At 38.2% G+C, this 22,007-nt stretch overlaps 1 protein-coding gene across 1 annotated transcript in view; it reads left to right on the top strand.

The window, feature by feature from the left end:
- ENPEP (glutamyl aminopeptidase) overlaps positions 1 to 14,879 on the top strand; it is a 118,261-nt gene extending 103,382 nt beyond the window's left edge. The window contains exons 14-20 of the mRNA XM_027837520.1: positions 156 to 306; positions 1,340 to 1,413; positions 1,526 to 1,627; positions 3,503 to 3,673; positions 4,572 to 4,712; positions 12,497 to 12,575; positions 14,084 to 14,879. Of these exons, the coding sequence (XP_027693321.1) occupies positions 156 to 306; positions 1,340 to 1,413; positions 1,526 to 1,627; positions 3,503 to 3,673; positions 4,572 to 4,712; positions 12,497 to 12,575; positions 14,084 to 14,239 (874 nt within the window). The 3' untranslated portion in view covers positions 14,240 to 14,879. The remainder of the gene's footprint in view (positions 1 to 155; positions 307 to 1,339; positions 1,414 to 1,525; positions 1,628 to 3,502; positions 3,674 to 4,571; positions 4,713 to 12,496; positions 12,576 to 14,083) is intronic.
- Positions 14,880 to 22,007: the final 7,128 nt, after the last annotated feature.

The raw sequence follows: 22,007 nt of genomic DNA on the forward strand, positions 1-22,007 counted from the left end.
CTCTCAATAAGCACATTTTTTCTAAACAATTTCATGAAAGAATTATTGATGAAAAAGAAGTCTAATCGGTATTGAATGGTATGTTGCTTTCCATTAGTGCTTTCAGCCATGAGAACTGAAATTTGAATTAATTGTATTGCCATTTCCTTTCTTAGGGCCAGTCTTCTGAAATACAGTGTTTCTCTGAACCTGACCTTGTATCTGAAAAATGAAAACGACTACTTACCATGGCACAGAGTTATATCAGCACTATCTTATATAACCAGCATGCTTGAAGATGATACAGAGGTGTATCCTCTGCTTAAGGTAATGCTGATAATATAATTGGGGAACTAAATAGAATTGTTGGTAGAATAAGCTGTGAGTGACAGACTAGAAGCCTACATCTCCATCGCCAAAATGAAATGGAGATGAAGGTGTAATAAGAACATCCCTTGTAAACAAACCGTTTCTCTTCCAGCTGTGGTCTATAGAAAAAAACTTGCAGATCAGCAGTTACCATGTCAGAAGGAGGTTTCATTAAGGACAAAAAAGCAACAGCTATATAGTTTGCCAAGACAAATTCCAGCAGCCTAAAGTCTCATAATAAGAATCACATAGTTAGAAGTATTGTGATGTTCCTAGTCTCAATTTCCTCTTTTTAAAAATGGGAATAATAATAGCATCTACCTCACATGGTAGTTTTGAGGATCAGATAAGATAACAAATGTAAAGCAGTTTGAAAACCTTAAAGTGTGTACTTTAAAAAAAAAGAAAGAAAACCACAATGTATCCATTGAATGGGCTCATTGATATTAAAACACAATTTCAAAAGGTTCTATTAGTATCAAAATATAACAATCACTGTCCTTGGTTATTCTTACGATTGCCAATTTCACTCTAATAGTGAAAGATGTTTTAAGAGAAATGTCTTCAATTATTGTCCTATGCCAAGAAGAATTCTGTTATGAATGTAGCAGTTCTCTCATAATTATAATGTGTATAGAGTACATTGCATCTATGGCTATGCCACCTTTCTATGGGCCAAGCTAGGTGCTATTCTTATCCCCAATTTAAAAAAGAGGAAATTGAAACTACTCCTAACTACGATGGGCCGGATAACTTAAAGTACAGAGAAGAACATTGAGGTGCCCACTATATAACAAGAGGTTAGTGGCAAAGCAAGGCTGGGTCAAGATGATCAAGATAACAAAAGTTTGGAGTCTCAGAGGTTAACAGAAAAGAGCCTTAGTTCAGTGGTATTCACTAGCTCCTCGGATTTCTGTAGGCTATTCATGAAATAAGTGAGACTTGACCAAACAGTGAAAGATACTAATTTTTAATGGTTCTTTTATTATAGGAATACCTCCGAAGTCAGGTGAAGCCTTTGGCAGATTCTCTGAGATGGGAAGATGAAGGAGGACATCTTGAAAAGTTATTACTTATCTATCTTTTAGTGACATGAACATTTGCTGATTTAATTTTAAAAAAAAAACTAGTTACAACAGTTAAACAATGACATTTGATTTTCCTCTCTTTTTCAAAGGTTACTTCGTTCCTCGGTTCTAGGGTTAGCATGCAAGATGGGAGATACAGATGCACTCAACAATGCTTCTGAATTATTTAAGAAGTGGCAAAATGGAGCTAGGTGACTATTTACAATGTTTAATTTGCCTTATCTGTTGCTTCATTTTACATGAATAAATCACCTACTGCATTCAGTGAATGCATTGTGCATTGGAGGAGATAAAAAGACGGAGTTACTGACCTTAAAAGCAGCTGGCATTTTTGCACTGTGGTTAGAGTACTGGGCTGGGAGTCAGGAAGACTTGAATTCAAATCTGCCCTCAGACACTTACTAGGTATGTGACCCTGGGATGTCATGAAAGCTCTGTTTTCCTTAGTTTCCCTACCTATGAAATGGAGATAATAATAGCACCTACCTCCCAGAGTCATCGTAAGGAGCAAATAAGACAATAATTGTAAAGTGCTTATTATAGTTCCTGGCACATAGTAGGAGCTACATAAATGTTAGCTATTATTATGATTATCTGATGGGGGAGATGAGACATGTGTACAGATAAATGTAATGCAAATCAATTAATTTTTCAAGCAACAAGAATTTATTAAGCCCCTGTTATAACTATGCACTATGATAGGCAGTGAGTATACAGAGAAAAAAGTGAAACAATTATTGTCTTCAAGGACTTTATAATCTATAAATTGGAACACAATTGCATAAAAAAGTAGAAATAAGGGAGAAATCATTTTCACCTGTGGAAATCAGAGATCTTCATGGAGGTGGTGCTATTTGAGCTGGGCCTTAAAGAAGGAGATGGCGAGAGTAGAGAGTAGTGAGTAGTCCAATTTGGCAAAAACAAAGTACACAAAAAAGACTTGACGTGAATCTGGAGAGCCTAAAGTGTCAGACTAAGGAGCCTAGTATTTATTTAGTGAGTAGTGGGGAGTCATTGAAGATTTGGGAAGAATGGAATGGTGTGACAAAGATCAGTCTTCAATGGTGGAAGTGGAGTGAAAAGAGAAGAAACTAGAAGTGGGAAGAATTGTTATGAGGCTACTATGGTATAAATGGAGAAACTGAAGCTGGGATTAAGTGACTGGCCCAGGGTCACACAACTAGTAAGTGTCTGAGGTAGGATCACTGAATCTAGTGATCACTGAAGCCCAGCATTCCACGCGCTGCATCAATTGACTAACAGACATGGGCTAAAAGAGAGGAAGGAGCCAAAGATGTTGCTAAGATTATAAGCATGAGCAACTAGAATGGTATGATGCCACTGAATAATATCAATAATAATGATGATACCTGGCATTTATATGGTATTTACTATGCACCAGGGTTTGTCCTAAATGCTTTATAAATATCTCATTTGATGCTCTCTCTGGGAGGTAAGTGCTATTATTATCTCCATTTTACAGTCGAGAAAACTGAAGCAACCAGAAATTAAAGAACTTGTTCAGAATCACATCCTAGTAAATATATGAAGCCAGATTTGAACTCAGGTCTTCTTGAATCCAGGCCCAGCTCTCTATCCACTATGCCACCTAGTTGCCTCTAAAAAGATTTCAATAAAAAAAGGTAAAAAAAACAGCACTACTCATGGAATAAAATTAATTCCTTCATTTTACAAATGTTGAATATGAGGTATGTGTCAACGAACCATCCAAGTGGAAATTTCCAATAGATAATTTGAAATGCTAGTCTGGCATTCAAGAAAGAGGTCAAGGTTAGAGAAGTAGATTGGGGAGTCATTTTTATTGAGATGATAGCCATGAACTTGAATGAGACGATCAAAGGAAAAGGTGAAGAGAAAGACAGAGACAGAGAGAGCAGAGACTTTGTAAACTGCTGTGATAAAAGAATAGGAGAAGCCAATGAAGGAGATTGAGCAAGAACAGAGACATTAGGAGGAGAACCAAGAGCGTGTAATGAAGTCTTATGATGAAAACAAACAAACAAACAAAAAACTACTCTACAAATGAAATTCTGTGTCTCTTCTAGTCAACCTGTGAATCTTCGGCTTCTGGTGTACCGATATGGAATGCAGAACTCAGGAGATGAAGCCTCATGGAACTACATGCTCTCACTGTACCAGAATACCACTCTAGCTCAAGAAAAAGAAAAATTGCTTTATGGATTAGCATCTGTGAACGATGTTACTCTTTTATCAAGGTTATTTCTGGCTTTTTCTTAATTCCCTAAAAAGAGTATTTCTTTCTTAAGATGTATAGTATCTTTATTTTTTTACCTGAAACATATGATAGATGAGCTATAGTTCACATAGAAACCCAATAATACAATACAACCAGTATCAACAGGACATGCATTATTTATTGGCTTTCCCAGTAGTAGTGGGGGAAAATGTCCCATTCCGTCCACATTCTCTTGCCAGTTCTTCCTCGCACCCACCCTGCCTTGTGACCAACATGAATTCCTGAGATGGTTAACTAGGATCATTGGGGTTATAGTCTGTGACCATGGAAGAGAGTAAATGCAATTGGTGCATGGAGATACTCAGTTCTCAGACAACAGAGCTAAACAATGTTGCATTAGCATATTATTAAACGCAGTCCAGAAATGAGTCAAATGCATCTAACTGCATGAGATAATATGAATATTCCTTTCATTTCTTCTCCAGAAAATGTTGGCTTCTTAGCTATTTTTATAGAATCCTGTCCAATAGACGAGGGCAGGACAACATGAGCAAATTTGTTAAAAGCCATTTTCAAACAAACAAAAACTCCTTCACAACGTGCATTGAGTTCCAAGGTTCATATTTTATAAACAAAGTCTAGTTTATTATTTATTTCATGTTTCTGAGTGACCTCAAAAATGAGCTCTCTCAGGTTTTGACAGCTTGGCTTTTTTTGAGCTTTTAGAATCATTAGTTGGCCTTTGACAGTAGTGTAAGAGATGAAAGATGATGTTTTTTCATCAGTTGTCCCATCCAATTAATTATGCCAGTTGGTACCACAAGAATTGGATTGCTGGTATGTTATTGGGTGGAATTTAGCTAAGGGTGAACATTAAAAGTTCCTTTTGAACTATCTTTCCATTTGGTTTCTCTTAGGTATCTGGACCTTCTCAAGGACACCAACATCATCAAGTCCCAGGATGTGTTTACTGTTATCCGATATATTTCATATAATAGCTATGGCAAGTACATGGCCTGGGACTGGATACGATTGAACTGGGAATATTTAATCAACAGGTACGTTGATTGGTTTTTTGTTTTCTTTGCTTATGACTGCCTAGAGACATTTTATTCCTCAAGTAACTATCTCTAGTTTCAGTAAGTGCCATTTGCTCAAGGAGTATGTGTTCAGAGATGGAGGAAAATGCTATTTGCCATTAAAGGAACAAGACCCAAGTTGACTTCATGTCACCTCCTTTTGAAAGAATTAGTTCTAACAGATCAGTGGCAAATTGGAGTCTGAAGGGATGTGATGCTGGTTGTGATTAAATACGAGTGCATATAAACATATGCATAATTATTTATAATATGTAATAATATATATGTCCTTAATCATTGGGATATTAGAATTCCTAGAATTAACTTCAAAATATAATGGAAACAACATAATTTTGGGGTGATAAGGTCATAAATTTTGGGGGGGTGTTGTTCAGCCTTTTCAGTCCAACTCTTCATGACTCCATATGGGTTTTTCTTGGCAAAGATACTGGAGTGGTTTGCCCTTTCCTTCTCCAGCTCATTTTACAGATGAGGAAACTGAGGCAAACAGAGTTAAGTGACTTGCCCAGGTTACACAGCTAGTAAGTGTCAGAGGCCATAATGAACTCAGATCTTGATTCAGGATTTGACCCCAGGCTCAGTGGTCCATCCACTGAAACACTTAGTTACCCTAGGTTTAAAGTTAGAAGGGACCTTAGGGGTCACTGAGTCCAATGCCTTCATTTTACAGATTAAGAAACTGAGACCCAGAGAAATTAAACATTTGCTATTCTTTGAAGCAATTAAATAAGACACTATTTGTAAAATCTTTAGCACAGTGCCTGGCACACAGTAGGCCCTTAATAAATGCTTGATACCCTCTCCTTCTCTTCCTTTGCCAAGGATCACAAACCTAGTAAGTATCTGAGGCAGACTTTGAACCCAGATATTCCAAACCCCAGTTCTAGTGCTCTATTCACTGCATCAGGCTATTCAAATCTCAGGTCTGTAATTTACTACTTATGTAAATGGGCTTCAGTTTCCTTATCTCTGAAATAAGGTGTAAAAATGGACAGCAGCTAAAGTGCTTTACAATTCTACATCTGTGATCTCTGATTTCTCTGGGCCTCGTCTATGAAGTGATGGGTTGGACTAGATAGGAACTAGGGTCTTTTCCAACTCTGTCCATGATTCTGCCATCCTATGACTAACCTCTCTGGACCTCCATTTCCTCACAGCGCTCAATCTCTTCCTTTACTAATAGGAGTCACAACTCTTTTGACCTAACATAACAGCAGCAGTAGCGGTAGTAGTAGCAGTAATAGTAGTAGTAATAGCAGCAGCATATTAGTAGCAATAGTAGTAATATTCTTTTGACCTAGTTAATTATCCTCCGTGTGTTTGAACAGTACATGACAAAAGTTCTATATCCTACTTACAACACTTTTTATAAAGAAGGAAACACTGAAGGAGAAAGGCTTATTAAGAAAGAAAGGAGAAATGCTTTTCCAGCCTTCCCTTTTTTATCTCTCCTATGTGTAGAAGAATCATTCCCTTGGCTTTCTTCTAAGACTTTTAGAATTTCAGGCTTATTCAACAAAGGCATAGGAGTGGTAATGGGTAGCACTACATATATAATTATGTAAATCACATATGATAATATGTAAATTATAATATATAAATATATTATATTTATACATATATATATTTATTTATCAAAATTGACCATTGGATCTTAGCCCTCTGCCATCTTCAACTTGAGAAATCAGCTTGGCATCATGGGAAAATCATCAGACTGTTACTATGAATGAACAGGTCACTTACCTTTTCTGGGCCTCAATTTTTCTCATGTGTATATTGGAGGTAATACTAGTTGTATTGCCCATTTCAAAATGCTGTTGTAAGGAAAAAAAATTTTTTTTTCAAAATATGAGTTTTATACCATGGGGAACAATTGTAATTGGCAATATCAAAGGCGTTTACTTCTATCACTACCTCTCTTCCTCACCTCCTTAAAGACATTAGCCAAGGCCAAGGTCTCCCACTGCATCCAGGGCCATCTCCACTCATCCTGATCTATATCTTGCCACTGTACCCAGATGGCTCCCAAAGAGAGAGTGAGGCTGGTAACTTTGCACAGTCATCTCTTACTTAAATCCAATTCACTTTCATGTCATGGCATCACCTCTCTAATGTCACGGTATTCTCGGAGAATGAAGGACAAACAACAACCCCCTTTCCTAGCATCCTACTTAAATGACAGTAAATAATACCAATACTATAATGAACATCTACTACTACAGTGATATGCTATTTTCTTCCTCTCCTTTTTCTACCTTTCAATTCACCAGGGCAAAATTCTCTGTTATATCACTTTTCTCCCCATGACCATAAAAATTGTCTCTAACTTGACCATTCTGGCCAAAGGCCTTTAACATTTTTTCACAGTCCAATGATCTAATTTTCATGTGCTTTTGAAATGATCCAATATGTGAAATTATATGACAACCATATGCCCACTACAAAAAATAAACAAAGGAACCAAAAAACCAGGAGGGAGGGAACAACCTAATTATAACTAGCTTAAATAAAAGTTAATTTCTCCATGAGAATTGGAATAGACTTGAACAAAAATTGAGCCAGGTTCCATCCAAACTTTTTTTCCCCAGGCCTCTATCCTTTTTCTCAAACTTCAAAATGGATATTTTTAGCAGCTTCTATCTAGACACAATTTATTGTCAGCTTTCATGATGTGCCTTGAAGGACATCTGATGATCATGTTAGCAACATCCTTGCCAGCTTGAGACCCAGCCACAAAACCCCAGATTGCTGGAGGATTATTACTTCCTTTTTGTTTATACCACTAATCTTAAAGATGAAACTTCAGGGTTCAATGAACTCACCAATAACGACAGTACAAAGGGATGAAACTTGATGTTTCCCTTTTAATTTTATTTTATGAGTGTGAATGAGAGACTCATTCAAAGAGACATAAACTGAAGCAACTTCAATACTGTCTTGTGAGGCAACAGGCTTGATGCTCTGCTCCTAGAAACTTTGCTCTTTGCATGGCCTTTATAATATTGTAATGGTAAGGATCTTGAAGAATTATGATCATCACTTTAAAAATGACTATGATATGTGTATTGTATATAATAATAGTAACAATATCTAGTATTTATGTACTTTAAGATTGGCAAAATGCTTTACAAATATTATTGCATTTTATCCTTACTATGCCCCTGGGTGGTAGGTGCTACTTTTATCCCCATTTTTCTGTAGTTGTTCAGTTGTCCTGTTCAACTCTTCATGATCCCATTTGCAAAGAGACTGTGGTGGTCTGCCATTTTCTTCTCCAACTAATTTTACAGATGAGGAAACTGAAATAAAAAAGAGCTAAGTGATTTGCCCAAGGTCACACAGCTAGTAAGTGTCCAAGGCTAGATTTGAACTCAGGTCCTCCTGACTCCACAGCTGGCATGCTATCCACTGTACTACTTCACTTCCACACTCCCATTTTACACATGAGGAAACATAGAGGATAGATGACTTTCCCAATGTCACATAGCTAGTGTATAAAGCTAGAGTGGAAGCCAGATCTTCCAGACCCTGGATCTTGCATTCTATCCACAGTACCATCTAGCAGCCTCAGAAGTAAAGATAAAAAGACAGTGACAGAATGACTTTTATAATCTTCAAGGTCTCATTGTGTCCTCCTGATAAGTCTTAGAAATAATTAAGAGGAAGAGGAAATTATAGCCTATTCTCTACTATTTCTGCCCATCAAGATCCAGTCCAGCATCTTGCCCTTTTTGATGTTAACACCACACATTTAAAAAAAAAATTCTCCTTCACTTTTTGGTTCTTAAGAGATTGGCATTTTCCTTCCTTCTTATTGGTAAGCATGAAGGCATTTGTCTCAGTTTAGCCATGTTAATTCACCCAATACTGTCTTAATCTTGCCCCTAAGGTTAGGCACAGAAAGGAAAAATTCCATGTAAAGTCACAGGCAGCTATGAAAGAAAATTTGAAATTCACCAATATTCCTTTGATTTGGGGAAAAAATGAGAAATTCACAATTGAAAAAAAAATCTGTTCCTCCCCATACCCAACTCCATTGCTTGCTAAGTTCTATGAAGCTTTTGGCAATATATAACATATATTGAGCTCTGTGTTTTACCAAAAATGGTATCTTTACTCCCCACTTGCCACCAAATGTAGCCTGCTAATGTCTTATTGTTTAGTCTTCAAGTGCGACTGTGGCTAAAAATTCATCAACCTGCAGCCAATCTGATTGAGCTATTCCTCTCTTAGCTAGGCTTTGTCACTGACGTTGTGACCTTGGGCAAGCTACTTACCCTCTCAGACTCAGTTTTCTCAACTATAAAATTAGAGGGTTGGATTCTGTGGCCTCCAAGGACCTTTCCAACTCTCAGTCTAGCACCCTGTGTTCTGTGATCTGTGATCTGAAGCTGACAGCCATATGCTCCATCACCCAGTCTGCGTGTGATCTCTACTGCCTCCCACTCTACTGTCTCATTGAGGCATGGAGATGACCCTTGTTTCCCAAAGGCTATGCTAGGGCACCACTAACTCTTTACTGTCTGATGAACCCCTTCTCAGGGTGTTTTTAAATGCATAAAATAAAATACATAGGATAACAAAGGAAATTGATCATATTGAAATATGGTAATACAAAAGTTCATAGACTGTAATTTAAGAATACTTGTTTTAGAAGGAAAAATCATATGGGGCACCTTTATGCCTGTCATCATAGAGACTGGCCTGGTTTACCTTGGGAAAGGCATTTCCTGAGTTTAATTCTCTTTTCCTCCTAGTAATTCTTTGTGTAAAAATGTCATATGCTGGGATAAAAACTCACTATTTAACAAAAACTGCTGGGAAAACTGCAAAAGAGTATGGTAGAAATTAGGCACACACCAGCATCTTACACCCTATACCAAGATAAAGTCAAAGTGGGTACATGATTTAGATATAAAGACAGATACTATAAACAAACTAGGAGAGTAAGGAATAGTTTACCTATCAGATCTCTGGAGAAGGGAAGAATTTATGACCAAACAAGAGATAGAGAACATTATAAAATGCAAAATGGATGACTTTGGTTACATTAAATTGAAAAGTTTTTGCACAAACAAAACCAACACAACCAAGATTAGAAGGGAAGCAGAAAGCTGAGAAACAATTTTTGCAGCCAGTGTCTCTGATAAAGGCCTCATCTCTAAAATATATAGAGAACTGAATCAAATTTATAAGAATATAAGTCATTCCCCAATTGATAAATGGTCAAAGGATATGAACAGGCAATTTTCGGGTGAAGAAATTAAAGCTGTCTATAGCCAAATGAAAAAATGCTCTAAATCACTATTGATTAGAGAAATGCAAATCAAAACAACTCTGAGGTACCACATCATACCTATCAGATTGGATGGTATGACAAAACAGGAAAATGATAAATGTTGGAGAAGATGTGGGAAAATTGGAACATTAAAGCATTGTTGGTGAAGTTGTGAACTGATCCAACCATTCTAGAGAGCAATTTGGAACTATGCCCAAAGAGCTATAAAATTGTGCATACCTTTGACTCAGCAATAGCACTTCTGTGGCTATATCTCAAAGAGATCATATAAACAGGAAAAGACCCACAGGTACAAAAATATTTATAGTAGCTCTTTTTGTGGTGGCCAAGAATTGGAGATTGAGGGGATGTCCATCAGTTGGGGAATGGCTGAACAGGTTGTGGTATATAAATGTAATGGAATGTGCTATAAGAAATGATGAGCAGGCAGACCTCAGGAAAACCTGGAGAGACTTATATGAACTGATACTGAGTGAAGTGAGCAGAACCAGGAGAACATTGTACACAGTAACAGCCACGTTGCGTGATGACTGACTTTGACAGACTTAGCTCTTCTCAGCAATGCAAGGATCCAAGACAACTCCAAAAGACTCATAATGGAAAATGCTATCCACATCCAGAGAAAGAATTTTGGAATCTGAATGCAGATGGAAGCATACTATTTGCTCTCTTTTTCTTTTGTTGTTTCATTTTGTTTCTTCTTTCTTGTGGTTCCTCCCATTAGTTCTAGTTCTTCTTTACATCATGATTAATGTGAAAATATACTTAATATGAATGTATAAGTAGAGCCTATATCCGACTGCCCACCCTCTTGAGGAGGGGGGAGGAGAAGGAGGGGGAGAAAATCTTATGGAAGTGAATGCTGAAAACTAAAAATTAATTAATTAATTATATATAAAAAAAAAGAAAGACAGTACCAGGCCTCACTGAAGAGTGAAATGAGCTAACCAGGAATTCCAAAGCCAGTCAATCTAAATATTTATTTGGTGCCTGTTATATATAAAAATACCACGCCAAGTCGTTTGGGGGTACAAAAACAATAAAGCACAATTCCTTCTCTCAAAAATAAAAAAAGGTCTCATGCCCATAACTGCTCCGTGACTTCATTTTTGTCTTTGCTCCTGACACATGGTAGAAGCTTAATACATGTGCATTAAACCGAATTGAGTGGAAGCAAATCTGAGGCAGGCTCTAAGCATTCAGTAACTGTATGATGAATGGGCTGCTTTCCCGTGTGGGAGAATGTCCTTGGAGAGCTTTTGGGGAATTCTGTCATCTTTCCCTTTTCCAGCTCTCTGATCCATAAAAGAGAATTCACAACTGGCTTGAATTTTCTCCTAAGAAAGGACTTATCAAATGGTATCAAAAGGAGTATGACTTTTTTATAAATTCCCTAACTTTTTATTTAGGGCACTGGATTCGAGTCAGGAGCCCCAGGTTTTCATCCTGACTCCGCCAACAATTAAGTATGTAACCTTAGGCCAGTCCCTTCACCTCTGTAGGACTGTTTTCTTACCTGTGCAATAAGGGGACTGGTGCCGTAGAATGCAAGTTTCTTCCTCAGCTAAGAGGGGATAGAGTCAGGAAGACTTGAGTTCAAATCCAAGCTCAAACACTTACTAGCTGTGTGACTCCGGGTAAATCATTTCAACTCAGTCTCTCCCATTTTTTCTCAATTGCAAAATGAGGTTAATATAGCATTTAGCTCATAGAATTGTTGTGAATATTAAAGGAGGTAATAGATGTAGAGTGCTTAGCACAGTGCCTAGTACATGGTTGTTTCTTAGTTGTATTCGACTCTTTGTGACCCCATTTGGGGTTTTCTTGGCAAAGATATTGAAGTGGTTTGTCATTTTCTTCTCCAATTCATTTTACATATGAAGAAACTGAGGCAAACGGGGTTAAGCGACTTGCTCAGGATCACACAGCTAGTAAGTGCCTGAGGCCAGACCTGCACTCAGGAAGATGAGTCTTCCTGACTTCAGGCTGGCACTTTATCCACTGGACCACCAAGCTGTTTCTAGTAGGTACTTAATAAATGCCCTTCTTTTCCTCCCCTTTGAGGGGAGGGACTATTTTCACATGGTACAATGCTTTGTACATAGTAGGCACTCAATAAAGGTTTGTTGGATTGGATTGGATTATACTAGTTGATCTCTAAAGCCCTAGATGGCTCCAATTAGCACCTACCTCCCAGGGTTGTTGGGAGAATTAAATGAGATGAGAATTGTAAAGTTCTTAGCAGTGGCTTTAGAGACAGCTTAGAGAGAGTTCTGTCTCCAAGATAGGATGATTTTATGACTTCCCAGTAATTTGGCAATTACTTTAAAAACAACCCCCCCCCCCCCCCCACCAATGGTGGAAATGCCTTCTGAATCTAAATCAGTAATTCAGAACTCTATGCCCTTAATGCTATCTTTCACTCTCGCGAATTTCCTTTCAGGTTCACTCTCAATAACCGAAACCTTGGCCGAATTGTGACGATAGCAGAGCCATTTAACACTGAGTTCCAGCTCTGGCAGGTATGAATCTAAAATATTGTCCAACATTCGTCACTTTCAAAGATAGCCTGGACTAATCGTCTATTGAATTTCCTCCATGCAATGTCGTAGAGTTAAATATGGTGAGGGCAATAGATGGGGAGACCGTAGAAAATATAGATTCTTTTTTTTTTCTATTTGGAAAAACCATAAGGCAATGATACCACAAGGTATTTGGTATACCAGAAGGCAAAAATCTAAGGTCTCAGAGCCCTTAAAACAGCTCTATGGGGCTACTTAGGTTGCTAAGGAGCTCTGGGAGATACGACCCTTTTGCTCTGGGGTGATTTGTCTAAGATTGGATTCCATTTAGACTTCATGCCTTTAGTGTTTCAAAACCAAAGGTTTAAATCTCGTAACTCCTCATTGGTAAAAATTTTCTCCTTCTCTCCCTTCTTTTCTCTCTCTCTCTCTCTGTTTCTCTCTCTCTGTCTTTCTCTCTTTGTCTCTCTGTGTCTGTCTCTGTCTCTGTCTGTCTTTCTCTCTGGTGGAAGGGAGAAAAAGAACTTTGGGACATGTTTATTCTGAGAAACAAAATTTTGAAAGTTTTATATAATTATTGGAATTAGAACCGTATGTTTTATTATTGTGTTGAGGATTACAGTCACTGTGGTTCCAGGGATAGACTCTTTGTGTGTTTGGGGAACAAATGAGAACATGCCTAAAAGGGGGTTAGGGATTTGGAATCCTGAAGGATCATTTTAAAACGCTCTTAGCCCCTGAAGTAAGAAATCCTCAAAACAGTGAGTTGAACACTAGACAGGGACATAATGGAAAAAACATTGACTCTGGAATTAAAGGCTTTAGGTTCAAATCCTGCCTCTGATAGTTACTACCTTTGTGACCTTAGGCAGGTCACTTAATATCAGTGGGCCTTACCTTTCCCATCTGTAGAATGTGTGTGTGTGTGGGGGGGGCGTGGTATGACCCTGAAAGTCTTAACCATGTAAGATGACCAGGAAAGTCTTTTTTCATCTATGATCCTTTGAAATCCAAACCCCACTTTTATGATCTGCATTTGAATTATGACTGTCACTCCTTCTGTGATTTGGGAGTGAGTCATTCAATCTCCATGGAGCTCGTTTTCCCTCTGTAAATGCAGAGTTGGGCTAAATGGTTTCTGGCATCTCTCGCAATTCTAGATTTATGTTCTATCCTAGAGATAAAATTTACCAGGGAGAAGTTGCCCCAGGATAGAAGTAAAGGACCTGAACACATGCACTCAAATTTCAGCAACCAATAGAAACCAGAGATGGGCATGCTCACCTGTGAGGTGCAACGTGCCATCATGTATACTATAGAGTTGCTCGGGGGTCAAAGACTTGGGAAGTATTGCTCCAAAAGGATGAATCTCAACTTGGAAACTGGACTTGGAGGTCTATGCATGGTGGGCCATACATAGATTCTATGGCAGAAGGGATCGAGAGTTGCTGAATTGGCGTCCTCAGGATGAGTTGTTGTTGTTTAAATTCTTCCTCTTTCTTTTCTAGATACAGACCTTTTTTAATAAATACCCTGAAGCTGGAGCAGGAGCAGCTTCTCGAGAGAATGTTCTGGAAACAGTGAAGAATAACATTGAGTGGTTGAAACGTCACAGAGAGGACATTAAAGAGTGGCTGCTTTATGCTACCTCTAGCAATAGCTAAGGAATTTAAAATATATTTTAATTTTATGAATTCATTTTTCCTTCCATTAAGCATTTAGGAGGCTGATTTCAGAAATACTATGGCTATAGACTAAAAGCACAAATACTACCACTTGCCAGGGTGTGTGTGTGTGTGTGTGTGTGTGTGTGTGTGTGTGTCTTTTGAAAAGGTTTTTTAAAAAATCCCCCTTTGTTTATGAGGAAGATACTAGCAGAGTATTGTATCAACTCAGGGATTCCTTCTGAGTGTACTTTATAGGAGATCCTTTACACATTGAAGAGAATTTAATAGTCATTTAATGTCTTTAAGGATCATTCTTTACATCTTAAACCTGTGGGGGAAAAGGAACATTTTAGTCTTAGCTTTTACATTCTTAGGACCAAAGAAACACCACTTAATCTTCTCTCCTGATAGATTTTTAAAGTTTAAATACCGGCACTTGAGGGACCAATATCACCATCTTAATCTTTGTTTTATTATTCAGAATCCTACAGACCTAATTTCATTTTATTCACATTTGTCTTACTACTTTAAATCCTGTCAAAGTAACTAGAGCTTAAGTCAGACTCAATGAGTGCATGAATTAGCCGGAACAGTAAGACGACAGTTGCCTTCACTTTCTACAAAATCAACACGAGAACTCTACCTTCCTTTTTCAAATAAAGATGAAAATTTACCTAAAAAAAATCACTATTTCCAAATGTCATTTTTATTCTTGGCCAAATGGTTGCTCAGACTTCTACAAATTCAGACATCTACAAAAATAGACTGCAAAGTCAAATGTCTGTCCATTTCACAAACAAGAAGACATTTCAATCACTTAGGAACATAGATTGAGAGCTTGAAGGGGATCTCTAAATCCAAGGTTATCTACTTCAACCTTCTCATTTTACAGATAAACTAAAGTGGCTTGCCCCAGATCATTCAGGTAGTGATTGGAGGCAGAATTTGAACCCAGAATTTCCAGCTCCAGAGTGAGTCTTCTTCTGAACTCTTCCTCCAAGAGCAATGTGAAGTTGGAAGGAATTTTACAATTTGTCTTGCCGCACATAGCTCGATAGCAAGGTCCTGAGACAAATCAGCTTCTCAAAGCTTCATGTGGTTCTTGCCCCTCATAAAATTGTTATTATTGTTGTTCAGTCATTTTTTTTTTAGTCACATCCAATTCCTCGTGACCCCATTTGGGGTTTTCTTGGCAAAGATACTAGAGTGGTTTGCCATTTTCTTCTCCAGCTCATTTCACAGATGAGGAACTGAGGCAAGTGGGGTTATGAGACTTGTCCAGGGTCACACAGCTGTAATGTCTGACGCTGTATTTGAACTCAGGTCCTCCTGACTCCAGGGCTGGCACTCTATCCACTGCGCCACCTAGCTGTCATAAAATTGCTCATATATAATTTCATTTGAATCTCATAACCTAGTGAGGGAAGTAACATAGATATTATTTCCATTTTGCAGATGAGAAAAGGGAGAGATCAAGTGATTTGCCTATGCTTACACAGCCAATAAGCATCAGAGGCAGAATCTGAATCCAGGTCTTCCTACCCCAAAGTCCTGTGCTCTATATCTGGTTCATCACATTCCCTTTCTAGGAATATGTGATGAGAAAGAACCAGACATATTTCTATCATTTGAATAGGTTTAAATATCAAGAATGCATTTGAAATGGCCTCTGACTGATGGGATCACATTTCAAATTCAGCGTAATGAAAAGCAGCACCATAGTATAGTGTGGCAGTCACAAAATACTGCAAACAAAGATTGCAAAGTCAGCCCATGCAACCACTACCCAAAGCACAAGTTCCCTCTGTCACATACCTACCAAATACAAACATGGTCATCTACTTTCTGCTTGAATACCTCCTATGACAGGTAACTCACTAGCTCCTGAAGCAGCCCATTCCACATTTAGACAGTGCTAGTTGCATTCTATGGGCAGCCAGGCAGTGCAGTGGATAGAACACTGGGCCTGGAGTCAAGAAGACTTGAGTTCAAATTTGGTCTCATACACTTACTAGCTATGTGACCCTGGGCAAATCATTTAATCTCTGTGCATCAGTTCCTTCATTTGAAAAATAGGGCTAACAAAAACATATACCTTACCAGGTTGGGTGAGGATAAGATAAGAAGAGTAAAGCACTTTGCACACCTTAAGGTTAGCTATAGAAATGCTATTTCATTATCATTAGTAATTATTATTATTAATAAAAATTAATAATTACATTGTGGGCACTTTCCTTAGGACATGCCCCAGTTAAACCATATTCTCCCTAAAATCTGGTGTGTGCTGCCTAAGGTGGTCTAGCGTTAGCTTCTTAGTTTTCTCCTCCCTCTCCTCATTCTCGTTAAATACCCTGGGACCATGTATTCTTTATCACTGTCCTCTTGCGAACTTCATTTCCTAACAGACATGGCTTGACTCAAAGACAGGCAAAATACCAAAAAGATTTTCAGCTTGCAATTTCAAATCAAGACTAGAGAAAGGATGAAAAAGAAGCAAATTTGGCAGAACTTTTGATCTTTTAAAATTATTCTTAATTGCTTTTTAAAAAGAAAACACATGATGAATCATAAAATACTAGCTGATGTCCAAAGTTGGCAGGTTGACCTTGACCATTAATGAGGATTAGAGCCCCAACTTCAAATCTTAACCATAATCAGAAGCAGTATTACAAGTTCTTATGTTGGTTCATTTGGACAAATAAGGAAGCGGGATGGTTTACCCTAGCTTTTTATTGAGGGGTGGAGGAAGAGGGAGGGGAAGGAGGAAGTAGCTGTTTTCCAGCCTTCCTAAAATGAAATGGGAGGGAATTTTGCTTCAGTTCTCTTCAGGGCATACTGAAACTGAAAAAGCACTCTTTGGGGTCACTGTGGTCCTCGTTAATCAGCATGACAAAAATCTGTGCATACTTTGACAGAAATCAGCAGAACTGCCACTCCCTGAGTGAGCAGGATCTACTAAGGAAAAAATGTTGTGAGGGACCAATAGCCAGAGCCATGGCCAGCACATGCATTAGAAACTCTGACTTTGTGATGATACTCAGGGGAAAAAAAATCCTGCGATGTTTCATTTCCAAAAGCAATAAATTTATTCACAAATTAAAACTATGAGCTTCCAAGATTAAACTAGATGGAGGGCTTCATGACATGAGGAATGGGTTACCTTGCAAAATGTGTTCTTGTAGCAAAAAAGTTCTTGCTCCTTCCAGTGAGTTAACTCCCGAATTCCAAATCACTGCCATGGTGTCAAGCTGACATTGAGCAGGGGGTGTGTAGCTAATAAAAGAGAGCTTTAGAGACAAATAGGAGCAGATGTTATAAATATGATGAAGTTCATGCATCTAGGGTACCCCTTCTCACAAGTAGGGGCCCCCAGAAAAGTTATCTCAAGTTCAAAATGCATTTGCTCAAAACCAGAGCTCATAAGCCCCCATGGAAGCGTTTACTTATACTAATCAGACAAAGGACACAATTAAGGCATTTGATAAAATTGTATAAGGAGTTGGGAAAGAACATTTTGCCTATGAGTCAGGGTCACATTCTCCCACAAATACACATAGTCTCAGTAGTAAGAATGGATGCACCTAGGGAATCTTCATGGAGGGGTCACATACATAGTGAACATGTATAATCAGGGAGGGCATATACATACAGGGGCAACACAGGTCTCTGACATGGCAGGGTCACCAATATCTGAGTTATTTAATTGCCCTGCTCTCTGGTGGTCTTGCATGGCTTATCTTCACTGACAGTCATGTAGTCCCAACCAGGCATGAGTCAGCTGGTCTCTGCTATTCATTTCTAAAGGGTGATCTCATAATCATAAAGGGTGATCACATATTCCATTAGTCACATGATCATAGTTTTGCTACGTACTTCCAGCTTCTAACTACAGCTAGAAAGTTTTTTGTTTTATTTTTTTAGGGTGCCACCTATTCCTCACAGGATGAAGAGTGATTTTTATCATTTTCTCTTTTAGAGTCCAGAGACTTAAACTTTAGCTTTTTTAAGGATGAAGGTAGAATGCTTCACACAGATATCAGACTATGGAAAAATTCTTAGCTGCTTTTATCCCCATATGGAGGGTGTGTCACTTCCCAGAGCCCTACCCATCTGGGACATTTCTCCGTAGAAGGAGAATTTTCACCTCTGGGAGCCAAGCTCTTATGAAATGCAGAACTTGTCGTTCATTCATTCCACAAGTATTTATTAAACACGATCTATGTACTAGACACTGTGCTAGACACTCACTAGAGATAGATAAAAATAAAAGATTCCTTGTCCTCAGGGAGCTGATATTCAGTTTTAGGAAAATAACATGCACACAGATAAGTAAATACAAAGCAATTGGGGGAGAGAACTGACAATCCTAGGTGAGGAGTACATCATGACAGGAGATAAAGGAGTTAACTGGATAAATCATGAAGGAAGTTAGAGACTCTTAGAGGCACAGATGAGGAAGGAGTGTATACTCAGCATAAGGTAACAGTCTACACAAAGACAGGGAAATGGGAAATAGAACATGTATAAAGGACAACAAGGAAAACATTTTGGTTGGAACTAGAAGTGTCAGCTAGATGGAGTCCATAAGTACTTATCTGTTTGTTTTTTAATTCCTTATGGCTTGGCTGAATCTCCATCCTTTGTCTCAGACAAACATCTGACTTATGGCTAGATATTCCCAAGAACCTTTGGTTTCCTGAGAAAATGAAAAGACGAGGGGTGTCGCAAGAACAAAAGTCCCTTAGGTGGATCTACACCAAAGCATTATTCTCCACATAATAATAAATAAACTATGTTATAGGCACTGTACTAAGTACTTTACAAATACCTCATTTGAGCCTTACAACAACCATGGGAGGTAGATGCTACTGTTATCCCCATTTCATTTCATTTTATTTATTTATTTGCTTGGGTTTTTTTGATGAGGCAATGGGGTTAAATGGCTTGCCCAGGGTCACACAGCTACTAAGTGTCATGTACCTGAGGCTGGATTTGAACTCAGGTCCTTATCTACATTTTATAAATGAGAAAACTTAAGAAAATAAAGGTTACATTATTTGCCCAGAGCCACACAATGTGTCTGAGACTGGATTTGAACTCATGTCTTCCTAACTCCAGGCCTATTCTACTGACTCAAAAATAATTAGAGAGCCTTTGACACAGAGACTCCACAGTGACCATGCTTTACCACTAGGTGGTACTCCTAGCCAATAACCTGATCCTGTTCATCAGGATCCCCTCACCCTGCTAATTAGGACAGTGTACCTTGCTGAGGGGGATGCTGGAAGAGTATCAACCTCTTTATGGTTCTCTAAGGATAGAAAGCCCTTTATGTCTCAGCTCCATTTCTATCCAGATGACCACTGTTCCACTTTTTCCTTTGTATTCCAGAGCATTTTACATACTGCATGCCAAATAGCAGTTATTTAATAGATGTTTGTTGTTTGATTAGTTCATTGATTTGCCCCCATATCTTCTTGACTCCAAGGCTAGGCACCTGTCCATTATACCACCTTGTCATCTCTTACCCTGACAATAATTAGAGGGATTTGAAATGCCACTTTGACTCACCAAGAAGTAAATTGTCAATTGGCTAAAAGGAGGTTTGATTAATTTAAAAAAATATATAGATTGCATTTATTGGTTTGTAACATGCAACCACCCCAACTTGTCCTATAATTTTCCTTTTTCTATTGCCTCACCAAGAGAGTGACAACATGCCTAATAACTTCAAAGAAAATAGGCAGGTGACAAGGGAATATCTTAGACCAGGGATGGGGAACCTGCAGCCTTAAGGTCACATGTGGCCTTTTGTTGTGTAAAATTTGGATTCAGACAAAAGGCCACACTTAAGGATCTAGAAGCCCACATGTGGCCAAGGCCCTCAGGTTCCCCACCCCTGACTTCTCAGCAATACAATGATCCAAGATAGTTCCAATGGACTCATGATGAAAAATGCTATCTACTTCCAGAGAAAAAACTGATGGAGCTTGCATGCAGATTAAAGCATACTATTTTTCATTTTCTGTATTTTTTTTCATGATTTGTTTTTCTCCTTTGGGTCTATGTCTTCTTTCACAGCATGACTAATATGGTACTATGTTTTGCATGATTGAATATGTATAATGTATAACAAATTGCTTACTGTTGGGGGGCAGGGAGGGAGACAAAAAATTTGGAACTGAAAAAATTTTTTAAATGAATGTTAAAAATTGCCTTTACATCTAACTGGGGAAAAATAAAATATTATTTTTTTTTAAAAATACCTGGCTTCAAGTCCTTCCTCTAAACCTTACTTCAAAAATTAGGGTAATGATGCCTTTTCACTACCTTGCCTCACAGGGCTAGCATAAGGAAAATATTTTGTAAGGTCTAAAGGGCTTTATAAATGTGAACTAGTGATTATTATTTTGCTACTGCTCAACTCAAAAATATTCAGTGGCTCCCTGATGCTTAATGAATAGAATCAAGGCTAACATTGAAGACCTCAAATTTATTTCCACCATTTCCCTTCCTGTCAAAACAACTCTTCTATCAATAGTAGAGTAGTTAGAAGATGAAGTTGGGCTTTAAGATAATGAGTTCTGCTTCAGATATGTTTAGTTTGAGATGTCTACTAATCATCTACTAGTATGAGATGTCCAATAAGCAGTTAGAGATGTGATACTGAATGTCAGCGTAAAGGTAGGAGTTAAAAAAAAATCTAAGAATCATTGATATAGAGGTGATAATTAAACCTGTAGAAGCTAATGAAATCACCAGGAGAAATAGTATAAAGGGACAAGAGAAGATGACTTAGGACACAGGCTTGGGAAACATTCACAGTTTGTGAGTATGACTTGGATGTAGACCCAGCAAAGGAGACTGAGGAGAGGTCAAACAGGAAAGAAAAGAACCAGGAGGAGAGGGTGGCAGTGCCAAAGACTGATGAGAGGTCAAGAAGGATAAGGATTGAGAAAAAGCTATTTGATTGATCAGTTTAAGAGATCATTGGTAATTTGGAGAGAGCAGTTCAGTTGAATGATGAGGTCAGAAGTCAGACTGCAAATAGTTCAGAAAAGAGTGAGGAAAGGAAATGGAATTATCAATTGTAGGTGGCTTTCTCTTGGAGTTTAGTCATGAAGTGGAAGAGAAATATAAGATAATAGCTAATAGGGATAGATAGATGAAGTGACAGTGTTTTAAGGATGCAGTACATAAGGGTGTGTTTGTGACATCATCTACCTCAAAAAACAAAAACAAAACAAAACCAAAAACTTGCTCCTCTTTTGAACTTCCCTATTATTGTTAAATGGGCAGGTAGGTGAAAGCATCTAGGTGGTGTAGTGGATAGCATGCTGGGCCTGGAGTCAAGAACACCTGAGTTCAAATCTGGCCTAAGAGACTTACTTGCTGTATGACCTTGGGCAAGTCACTTAACTCTATTTGCCTCAGTTTCCTCATCTTCAAAATGAACTGGAGAAGGAAATGACAAACCACTCTAGTATCTTTGCCAAGAAAATGGCATCATGAAAAGTTGGACAAGCCTGAAATGACTGAACAACAACATATTATTATTGTCAAGGGTACGACCATTATCCTATTCAGCCAGACTCTCAGCATCAGTGTCATACTTAACTCCTCATTTGTACTTAGCCCCCATTTATAATCTATTACCGAGTCTGGTATTTTCTCCCTTCACAGCATCTCTCATATGCTTCCTCTTCTTCTTTTTCTTCTTCTTTTTTTTGTGAGGCAATTGGGGTTAAGTGACTTGCCCAGGGTC

Source organism: Vombatus ursinus, unplaced genomic scaffold, assembly GCF_900497805.2.
Source record: "Vombatus ursinus unplaced genomic scaffold, bare-nosed wombat genome assembly UNPS02014821.1, whole genome shotgun sequence".
Taxonomy (NCBI): Eukaryota; Metazoa; Chordata; class Mammalia; order Diprotodontia; family Vombatidae; genus Vombatus; species Vombatus ursinus.